This window comes from Sinocyclocheilus anshuiensis, unplaced genomic scaffold (genome assembly GCF_001515605.1).
Source record: "Sinocyclocheilus anshuiensis isolate Anshui unplaced genomic scaffold, SAMN03320099.WGS_v1.1 scaffold1332, whole genome shotgun sequence".
Taxonomy (NCBI): Eukaryota; Metazoa; Chordata; class Actinopteri; order Cypriniformes; family Cyprinidae; genus Sinocyclocheilus; species Sinocyclocheilus anshuiensis.
The window spans coordinates 23,566-34,844 of NW_015546082.1; the positions used below are offsets into that span (position 1 = coordinate 23,566).

An 11,279-nucleotide genomic window follows, 5' to 3' on the forward strand; every position below is an offset into this window, starting at 1 on the left:
CACTACATTAGCATGGCGTGATTGTACTGTGTTCCCATATGTGTCTTGCAAGACGCAGTACGAGTGTAGTATCGAAAGGGAACGTACTCGGTTACTTACGTAACCTCGGTTCCCTGAGATACGGGAACAAGTACTGCGTTGCTAGCCGTGCTATGTAGCTGCACGACTCAGTCATCGCTTTAGTCGAAGTAACCTGAGAATCCTGTGGAGAACGCCCGCTTATATAGCCAGATGCCCCGCCCATTCTTCATCTTCGGCTTCATCACCATAGGCTCGTGCAGCTCTGCTGCCTAGCCATTGGTTCGTTTTTAATACACTGCACGAACCAATGGCCGTGCAGTTTCACTGCGTGAATGAAAAAAGGCTTCAGTTCAGGAGAAAAAAGGCTTTTTCCCATATGCATCTAGCAAGACGCAGTACTCGTTCCCGTATCTCAGGGAACCGAGGTTACATTAGTAACCGAGTACGTTTTTTGTTGTTGGTTTTAGTCTTTTTTATTCATTTTGTTTTTTTAAATTCCTATATAGATGTATTAGTTGTTCATTGTTATTTCATTTTTGTTTTTTTATTTTAGTGCAGTACATCAAGTTAAACTACATAAAAATTAAAAAATGTTTCCTGGATAACTGAATAACTGAAATAAAATGAGTTTTCCATTTTACAACATTTACTTTTAATATTTATATCTATTTTATTTCCATTTTGTCTTTTTGATTTAGTTTAGTTTTCATTTTTACTCTCATTGTTAAAGTTTAGTTGTTCATGGTCTCAGTTGGTTTAGTTTTTATTTTTAGTATTTTAGGTTTGTATTTTAGGGTATTACTATTGGTTATATCAGTTTATTGGTATCATTTAAAAATATTTAACACTATGGTTTAAGACTGTCTAATGGCATTTTTATGTTTTATGCAGGCTGGTTGTGAGGTCTCAAGTTTTATAATATGCCATGCATGTACCAAAACTATATAACTATATAACACTTCTAATGGAAAGTAAAACAATTTCCGTTTTATTGTACACAGTGGCTCTGAATGGCCACAGCTTCTCAATGGAATTTGACATGGAAAAGCATTCTCGAGATGCAGAGGAAAGATTAAAGATGTGTAAAGGCCTGACGTTATGCGTGTGCTATGCAGCTAGCATTGGTGGGACAGCCACACTCACAGGCACGGGACCAAACCTTGTTCTTATGGGACAGATGAGCCAGTAGGTACCTTACATTACAGTTTTTCTCCTAAGCATGAGAGAAATGTACCGTATTGCACAAGAATGTACCTTTTGCTTACTTTTGTATTAGCATATTAAATCAACATTTGTTTGTCACAGACTGTTCCCAGACAACCCTGACATCATAAACTTTGCATCATGGTTTGGATTTGCCTTCCCCAACATGATCATCATGCTCACACTGGCCTGGCTGTGGCTACAGATTGTGTTCCTGGGTGTAAAGTGAGAGTTCTTTCCTAATGAATCAAACTCAACTGCATTATATACGCCTATACCACCATATAATAGACATTTAATTTGTAACTTAAGCTTCAGAAAGACATGGGGCTGTGGGACGGTGAAGACAGAGAAGGAGATTGCTGCCTATAATGTAATCAAAGAGGAGCACAGGAGACTTGGTCCCATGACCTTTGGGGAGCTGAGTGTCCTTGCCCTCTTCGTCCTCCTGGTGGTGCTTTGGTTCACTCGTGATCCAGGCTTTGTGGATGGCTGGGCGACACACTTTTTCAATGCTGAAAAAGAGTAAGGATGAAAACACCAACATTAATGAGACAGATAATCAGTTTTAGTGGTGTTTTTGCTAAGGCACGTGCCACTAATACAATTGTTTATACTGAGTATGTTGTACTACAAACGTTAATGATACTGTACCCCTAATCATGCGGTTTGTTGAGGAAAGGTGCGTTATTACTTTTTTGAGCAATCAAGCTTATAGTTTTCACCTAAAATGGTTAAAAACACCAGAAAGTTCTTATAGTAGCATGCGAAAGAAAAACAGTAAGAACACCTCAGCAGCTGCATAGCAACTCCCTGGCAACCATCCACAACACTGTATACTTTAAAAACAAATCTGTGAAATTTACGATAAATAAACAACATCTGTGGTTGCCGGAAATTTACCATAAAAATATGGTAGCAACATTTTAGGTTTTACATAATTAACTTAAATTTACAGTAAAAAAAAGTATATTTCATTAACTAATAATGTTAATATACCGACATCCTGAAGTACTCAAATCTGTGTTGTATTTTGTTTAGAATGTAATATTGTAATGAGAAAGCCAAATGTAGAATGAAAGCCCATCACAAATAGCTTTTTCACAAGCTGAAGGGAAAACTAATATAAGGTGCACAGTGTCATGCACACATATACAAAACATCATAACAAACATGACACTAAAATAATGCAATAAACATTAATTTAATTACATAATATTTAATATAAAACCCTGCACTCTGGGAATGTAAATGTAATTTTTTTTTTTTCATTGTAAATGATAAGATTTGTTCTTTTTCACTTCCAATAAATAAATAAATTAATTAAACAGTACATTTAATAGTATTTTGCTGTAAAATTACATTAAACGTTCTGTTTTGTTAAACATAACATTCTCATTTTGTTTTGCAAAGTAGCATCACTTTAAAACGTGGCTTGATTTGTATCAAACCCTACTTATTGCTGGTTGTAATGAAAGGCAAATATATTTAATGCAAAATATCACTGCGAAATGAAATATCAGATAAATATATCACCTCTAATACCGTTTTAGGATAAACAAACTCCAAGCATTTTCTATTTTTATCTTCAAAGACTTTATAAAAATGTGACAAAATAGACATAATGTTGAGAAAACATTAATAGAATGACCTCAGGTCTATGGGCAAAATGCCTCTAAAACTGAACAAAGTAATAGAAATTTCAACTATCGATGTAACATACAGATTGAACCATTGCTTAACACAAACAACGTGTTCTCCTGTTATCAGTTGTGGCGTGTTCCTATTTGGTAGGTCGAATGTCCAGCAAAAATGTGAATGGAGTTTCCTCACATTGCAAACAGCATTTGTGTACATTTCCTGATGATGGTCACATGCAAAGAGATTGAGGATTTAAAACGGTGAAAACACTGAGATTCTCTCTGGGTGAAAGGTCTAACCCAAAAGAGAACAGAAAGCACACAAACACTCTTAAAGTTCATGAGCGAATACATGTTTGATAATTATTATATTACTGTGAAGAATCTCTTTCTCTATATCGTAACATAACAGCAATGCAAGCCTATTCTCACAAGAGCTAGAGACCTAAAACACAACCTTAGGTAAAAACAAATCACCTGTTGTTGTGGTCTTTAACCCTTTCCTCATTCAACCTCATGGCTCACCTCTGTGCAGGTTTGTGACAGATGCCACAGTGGCAGTGTTTGTAGCTGCCCTGCTCTTTGTTTTTCCCTCTAAACCACCTCGATTTTGCCACTGGAGAACACAGAGCTTTGACACAGGTCAGTGAAACACTTACCTCGCTGATGTCTTGTTAAATGATTAGACTAGATATTGGAAAAATCAACAGACATCTTTAGTGTATGTATATATATAGCTAATAAATAAATGCAATAAATATGACTGTGGTCTATAGTGCCCCAGCAGGAAAGTGGCCATACTCCAACTTTGCTGACATGGAAGGTGACACAGCAGAAGATGCCATGGAGCATTATCCTCCTGCTAGGGGGAGGCTTTGCCCTGGCTAAGGGCAGCGAGGTACAACAAATATATTTTTGGGTATTTGTTTTTTTCATACAAAAGGTCAGCTTCAATCGTCATACTTTCTGTTTTGTTGGGTCAATGCTCAGGTCTCAGGTCTGTCAAAATGGCTTGGAGATCAGATGTCACCTCTTCAAAGTATTCCTCCCTGGGCGATTGCCATTGTCGTGTGTCTGATGATAGCTACCTTCACTGAATGCACCAGCAATGTTGCCACAGCAACATTATTTCTGCCTATACTCGCATCTATGGTATGTATACTTCTAACATTTACCATGACTTGCATGCTCCTTGTACACTGTCACAAGAAGGTGCACACAGTCAATAAAGGGGGGGGTTTGTATTTATTATATGTATTATAAGAGAGTTTGTATTTATTCCTCTTACTTCTTTTCCACAACAATATTAGGCAGAAGAACTAAAAACTGATAATAATACAAAATGTGTCTTGCAGCAAATCAGCATATTAGAATGATTTCTGAAGGATCATGACACTGAAAACACATGATGAGTATTGGCAGCTAAAATTTCAGCTTTGCCATTGCAGGAATAAATTACACTTGCATAAATTACATAAAATACATTCAATTTAAATACAACAGTAAATTCAAAAATATTTACAAAATATTAAACAAAGTTTAAGCTAGATTTTGAATCCCATATTACAATGTGGTCTCAGGCTTTTGGACATCACTGCAAATTTGTGTGACACCTTCATTTTAGTGTCCAGTGTTTATATATGAATTACTGATTCAGTTATTTTATTAAAGATTGTCAACATGGTTTCATGTTGTTTCAGCAATAGTGAGACAAATTCTCACTGATTTCACGTTACATTCACATTGATTTTTAAAAGGAATGAAAGATTTATTAGTTTATCTGACATCAGTATTATACTAGACACATAAAAACAAGTTGCGTAATTGTGAAAAGGGTTTTCACACATTTATTTATAAGCACAACTTCTTCCTCCATTAATCTCTCACTGGGTTGCACCTCTCTTGCTATGCAGAGTTGACACATCCTGCCCTCTTCTCATTAATTAGCCTATGCAAGGGAGCCTGTGAATGGAGGGATTTGTAGGGAGCTAAAGCTGAAGTGGCTCATATGGGAGAACCATGGAGATGTGCCATTGTTGTCTGGTTGAGGGAGGAAGAATGAGAAAGAACAGGCATTGGGGGAGGGGGGCTTTTAACTTCATTCGCTAATTCATCCATTGCTGGAGGCAGATAAACAGACACTTTTGTATGTGCCAGGGACGTCCATTCCTCCCTCTGTTACCTGTAACACAATTGAGCTTTGAGAACTTTGTGTCAGCTTTGAGTCAGATCACTGTAGAAAGTAGAAAGTTTTAAAGATGTTTTGAAAATGTAAAAAAAAAAAAAAAGAAAGTAAAAAAAAAAGAAAGAAAGAAAAGAAAATTAAAATCTCTGAATATTTACTTACCCTCAGGCCATCCAAGATGTAGATGAGTTCATCATCAGAACAGATTTGGTGAAATTTAGCATTACATCAGTTGCTCACCAATAAATCCTCTGCAGTGAATGGGTGCCGTCAGAATGTCAAACAGCTGATAAAAGCATCACAATAATCCACAAGTAATCAACAAGACACCGATCTATCAATAAACATTTTGTGGAGTGAAAAGCTGTGTCAATCAGGACGTTTTTAACTCTATACATAATACTAGCTTTTTCATTGAAAAAGTTGCGTTGATTATTGTGAGGCTTTTATCAGCTGTTTGGACTCTTATTCTGTCGGCATCCATTCAGTACAGTGGATCCATTGGTGAGCAAGTGATGCAATGCTAAATTTCTTCAAATCTTTTCCAATTAAGAAAGAAACTCATAAAAAAAAAATATATATATATATATCTTTAAATTCACTTCAATATATAGTATGTTTCAATAAAAGAAGCTGGTTTAACAGTATATTGTTTTGTTTTATTAGTCCCAGTCTATAGGTGTCAATCCTCTGTATGTTATGATCCCCTGCACCCTCAGTGCATCTTTTGCCTTCATGCTACCTGTGGCCACCCCTCCGAATGCCATAGTCTTCTCATATGGATACCTGAAAGTATCTGACATGGTGAGTGTTAATAAATAGTCTTTAATAATATGAACGGGCACCCTATTGGGAATTATTAAATCCAAAATGCAAAGTGAAATGTATAGACATAGATTTAGATGCACTATACAGCTTTATAAAAATGGATCTCATCAAAAAAAAAAAAAAAACTGAAGAATTTAATTGATATGTAGACCTTGAAATAATAAAAGCACTGACTTATTTACTTTCATAAAGTTGGTTATCCAAATTATCATTTTTATCTGCAGGCCAAGACAGGGATTGTCATGAATATCATCGGCATCCTCTCCATTACCTTGGCCATTAACAGCTGGGGCAGGGCTATCTTCAGTTTAGACACCTTTCCCAGCTGGGCAAACACTACAGAAGTGTGAGAGGCTGAATCCTACGATCAGTCTGTTGTCAAACTGCACCATTCAGCACTATTCTCACCATGTTTCCAACCGAGGATGCCAGACAGGGTCAGAGCCAGTGGCTAGTTTCACTGGAGATGATAGTGTGTTATCACTTGTACTGTGATTGTGCAGTTCAGTTGTTGTTTATTGATGTAAATGTGTAAACAGTTCATAAAAATGCTATAATAAAGTTGCTTCAAAAGCAGCTTTAGAGGTATATAAGTGTAAAGCCAAAAGGCTAAAATCATATAGATACCATGCAGATTTTTAAGCACAAATATGCATATACAGTACCTCTAAACAGTGGACAGCTGTGTACACCTTTGACATGCAGGGCAGTTTGAACAGAATAGTGTAATCATGTACAGTTCAAGATTAATTAAAACTCTCACTATTGCAATGTACAATGTAAATTAAAATAATGTATTTTGTTCCTATTCCTACTAATAAATACACTCGTATTGTTATTTCACCTGTAGCATGTAGCCAATATTAAATCAGTACACTTTGTGTGTGAGTGTCTCTCTCTCTCTCTCCCTGTGTGTGTGAGTGTGTGAGTGTGTGAGTGAGTATGTGAGTGTGTGAGTGTGTGTGTGTGTGTGTGTGTGTGTGTGAGTAAGAGTGTGTGTGTGGGGTACACTATGTAAAGGACAGCTTTAAAAGAATATTGTTTCCTGACATTTGCACACATCTGAACAAATTAAAACGTAGGAGAAGTCTAGGTAAGACTAAATGTGCATTTACAGATACATTTAAATATTTAGATGGTTAGCATGTAGAAGATTATGATGTTTCACAGTAGAAAAGGAAACATACTTTCTGTTATTTTATTATTCTGTTCATTTCTAAAAGGACGGAAAGCTTCTGTTATTTTATTTTATTGAGAAAAAAAATATTGTAATTTATGTAAAAATATTAAATCTAATATTATATAGCCTATACAAATAAGGGAAGTTTTAAAAAATAAACTTAATTAAACGTAATAATATTGAATAAATTGTAATAAAAAGTATAATAACTAAAAAGATATTACAGCAAATATTGATGTCCAGATAAAGATATACGCCTATTGAAATTATAAAATGCATATAATTTTATAAATGTGCTGAAATGAGATTTAGTGACTTCCATGGTCAAGAGAAAACATTAAAGGTTGGGGAATATCTTAACCTACGTTTCACGTTCAGCTTATTTCAAACATGTTTACTAATAAATACAGTAGTGAGTGCACAGATATGACACACAACGACGGAAAGTGATAATGTCGTAAAACACTTTTACGACACCAGCACTGGTTTTCTGGCAAATATGACGGCACCGTAGATCTCTTCAAACAAAACGAAATATGTTGTCTCCGTAATCTTGTACATGCATTTAAATATCAAACATTTTCTAGCTGTTACAATATCGTTTTCTCTCTTGTCATCTGCCATGGCTGGCGTTATGGAAACAGGTTTGTAATTTGTTGATAGTGACTGTAAACGTGTTGTTTTCCTAATGTTCGCCCGCAAACACAACGATAAGACAGTTGTTTTGGTAAACGAAGAACGTTACGGTTTTGATTTGATGGTGTGAGGTAATAAAACGTATACGTATTACTGTATGTATTATGTTAAATATAATTTACTTATATTAACTTATTAATTAAATTAATAAGGGGCTGTCCCGAAATATATTGCATATATATATATATTGCAAATATATTGCATTTCGTTCAAGCAATGTTATTTTAAATAAAAAGCGTTGATAACCCTCAAAATTCATACTTTCACAGAGGAGCAGGCAAGACACCGTTTCCAGCTTGAGTTGGAGTTTGTTCAGTGCCTAGCGAACCCAAACTACCTGAACTGTACGAGCAAAAATGACAGTTTTTATTATTTGCTTATTTTAAATACTTGGTTACAGTAATACAGATATGGAAATAATTCAGGCATTTCAGTTTGAATAACTAAATTCATATTAAACATGTTATTTCTATTGTTAAATTTAGAAGATTGGTCTTGTGTGTTTTCACAAAAATATCCTGTTTTTCATTCTGCAGTTTTGGCTCAAAGAGGTTACCTGAGAGAGAAGCCTTTTGTCAATTACTTAAAGTATCTACTTTACTGGAAAGAACCAGAATATGCTAAATTCCTGAAGTAAGTTAATGTTTTACTTTTTTTATTATTATTTATTTAATCTTAGTTACATGTTATTTTGTAAACTCATGTCATGTGAAAATTAATAAAAATGAGCATATATTTATTATATAATCTTATATGCTAGACCTCAGCTGGCTAAAGATGTTCAGACATTATTCAGTAAATTAATTTTCATCGTACAGTGATTGTCATATTACACTTCTGGACAATGCAGTCTAAATCTTTTATTTCCTTAGATATCCTCATTGTCTGCACATGTTAGAGCTATTGCAGTATGAGCATTTCCGAAAGGAGCTGGTGAATGCGCAGTGTGCCAAGTTCATAGATGAACAGCAGATCCTGCACTGGCAGCATTACTCACGGAAGCGGACACGCTTGCAGCAAGCGCTTGCGGAGCAGCAGCAGCAGCAACAGCAGACACAGGCTCCATCCCATGGCAACACCACATCCAAATGAAGCAGTCAACATGCTCCTGCTGGGAATTATTCTTTCACAAAAGCTTTTTTTGTAAAAAGTCATTTTCAAATGGGCTTTTTCCAAATTTTAAATAGGACTTGGACTTTTAGACTGCTCTCTGTAGGCCCATAATGCTGTGTGTGTTTATGAACAACAGGAGAGAAAGGTAAAAGAGCTTCTAAGAAGGTAAGAGGGGAGTGATTAGATAGCTGTCTTACAGTTGGTTTTGCATTGTAAAAGAAATCACACTTATGAACTGAAATGTATTTCAATTCTGCACCAAACTTTGTTTCTTTATTACTTTATTACTATATTCTTTATATATGATATTTGTATTATGTTTCTGTGTGCATTTTAGACAAAAATGGAAACCCAATAAAGAAAAATAAGGCAATTTTTGAAGCCAAGAATTCTATTGCATTACTTCGTCTAAATAAATTTGAATCTATATATGATGAAAACATTTAAATATGGGGGGAAAACACATTTGTTTCCACTGTCTGAACATCTTTACACCGTGGAATCAAAGAAAATGAGGAAGCTGACTCTGCTGCAAAAGAAGCATTATTGGCAGACCTCGAAATTTGTGCAGTACCTCCTATGGATTTAAAACCAATAATTCGTTCCTATGTTAATAACAAAAGACGAACAGAGTGTGATCTATATGTAATGAATAAACTCCATGAAATTATACCCAATGTTGGAAAAATACATTTCTATCAATTTTCCAATCGATGGGACCAGATTATTTATACCTGCTGTAGAATCGGTCATTCCAGGGGCCCGTTCTTCGTACCTCGCTTAATACATCTGAGATTATTTGAAAGATTCCAGATCTAGTAATCGTGATAACTGATCTCTGGCTATTTTGGTTCTTCAAACGAATTTGCAGATCTGATTAAAATATCTGGATTAAGTTGTCTAAGATTACTGCGCGTTCTCATGATCCCCGTAAAGGGCAGATGTATCAATACTCGAAACCACGATCAGCAATGCAGCGATTGGCTGGCGGCAAGACAGCAACGTAATGACATATAATTTAAAAAGACCTGACGAAAAGCTTGACACATTTCTGGACTTTTATAAGGAAACAGCCAAGTGAACAAAACGTAAATGTTATAATAGATATATGAAATGTGCACTGTTTTTATTTTAGTTTTTTTACATGATTGCCAATTATTTATATTCACGATTACTAGTATTTGTACAGGCTTTACATTTTTAGTTCAATGTTGTAATTAGCAATTCATGTAATTTTATCTTTGAAGCAGATTTGTTATGTGACAGCATTAATTAAAGTTTCTTAAGGGTCAAGATCAAGTTATCTGCATTTCCTGCGCTCCATCAAGCCACTCCCATAATAGCTGTTATCGCTCAAATTAATGTAACTGTACAGCATGTGTGTAAGACTTATAGAGTTATGTTATCACAAATAAATCTTTCAATGCGTAAAACTGGCTGTGTCTATAGTATTATAGATTACACAACATTATAATATTATTTTCAAATTAATTTTTAAATTATTTTTATTTTAAATGATTGTCCCCGGATTAGTAGGGTACTCTTGTAATAAGGTAGCAGTGGCTGGAATAGATTTAAAATATCAGCTCCACTTAAAAAGATGCAATCTAATCCTGTTTACATGCAATAAACCTGCTCCCGAGCAGGTTTAAGTTTATGGGCCTGTTGCTATGACAGCAACTCCGGGATGAGCTTCGAAGAACCAAATAATACAAGATCATGCCAAATCGTCAACAATCAAATCCAGCTAACTGAGTTAGCGACGTACGAAGAACGGGCCCCAGGATGACACATTCGTTTTTAAAACTAGAAGATCCTCCAAACATGTTGCCTCTGCCAAAACCCTTTATCCATGAAGCATGTTTTATTACATTGTGTTGGTTTTAACTCTGTGAGAAAACATTTGAACTCTTTTGAAGAGATTTTTAACAGAGTTAAGCCAAATACAGGTTTAGAGTTTTTTTTAGCAAAAATAAATTGTAAAAACATGATATAATTCAGCCTTTTTTTTTTTTGGCCATGAAAATAGCCACAGAAGCTGGCATGGTGTTAAACACAAACAAATAATCTTAAAGGGGTCCTATTATGCTTTTTCACTTTTTTAATTTTAGTCAGTGTGTAGTGTGTATGTTTGCGCCGCCGGTGTGCCTACACTCATAGAAAATAATGTATTTGAATTTTAAAGACGTGGCGCGACCCGAATCTGCGCTTCTCGTCCGGTGTGCAGCCGCCTGAAATGCTGTTTTTTTCACCTCCATGCCCAAACGACTTTGTTTGGGCTTCCAAAAGCAGATGATGTCAGGAAACAGTGGTTGCAATTTATTTTTTAACTCTGTTCCCGAGCATTATAACCCCAATTTGCTATTGTGTGCTGCGCATTTTACTGAGGACAGCTTCCACAACACGAGGGAGT

General features: G+C 35.4%; 2 protein-coding genes across 2 annotated transcripts in view; both read left to right on the plus strand.

Annotated features, from left to right (window-relative positions):
• Window positions 1-6,758, plus strand: part of slc13a5a (solute carrier family 13 member 5a) — an 11,742-nt gene extending 4,984 nt beyond the window's left edge. The window contains exons 5-12 of the mRNA XM_016501408.1: window positions 1,023-1,206; window positions 1,327-1,449; window positions 1,537-1,749; window positions 3,400-3,506; window positions 3,641-3,762; window positions 3,855-4,016; window positions 5,716-5,853; window positions 6,102-6,758. Of these exons, the coding sequence (XP_016356894.1) occupies window positions 1,023-1,206; window positions 1,327-1,449; window positions 1,537-1,749; window positions 3,400-3,506; window positions 3,641-3,762; window positions 3,855-4,016; window positions 5,716-5,853; window positions 6,102-6,227 (1,175 nt within the window). The 3' untranslated portion in view covers window positions 6,228-6,758. The remainder of the gene's footprint in view (window positions 1-1,022; window positions 1,207-1,326; window positions 1,450-1,536; window positions 1,750-3,399; window positions 3,507-3,640; window positions 3,763-3,854; window positions 4,017-5,715; window positions 5,854-6,101) is intronic.
• Window positions 6,759-7,277: 519 nt separating this feature from the next.
• On the plus strand, window positions 7,278-9,239 carry med31 (mediator complex subunit 31). Its single transcript, XM_016501405.1, has 4 exons — window positions 7,278-7,701; window positions 8,023-8,097; window positions 8,290-8,386; window positions 8,626-9,239. Exons 1-4 carry the CDS (start codon window positions 7,617-7,619, stop codon window positions 8,843-8,845), a joined length of 477 nt encoding a protein of 158 aa, XP_016356891.1. The 5' UTR covers window positions 7,278-7,616; the 3' UTR covers window positions 8,846-9,239.
• Window positions 9,240-11,279: the final 2,040 nt, after the last annotated feature.

Excerpts from the sequence above, each read along its gene's own strand:
- med31 (XM_016501405.1), top strand. The coding sequence starts at position 7,617 with ATGCATTTAAATATCAAACATTTTCTAGCTGTTACAATATCGTTTTCT. Across the intron at positions 7,702-8,022 it reads GGCTGGCGTTATGGAAACAG|AGGAGCAGGCAAGACACCGT; the intron begins GTTTGTAATTTG and ends ATACTTTCACAG. Across the intron at positions 8,098-8,289 it reads GAACCCAAACTACCTGAACT|TTTTGGCTCAAAGAGGTTAC; the intron begins GTACGAGCAAAA and ends TTCATTCTGCAG.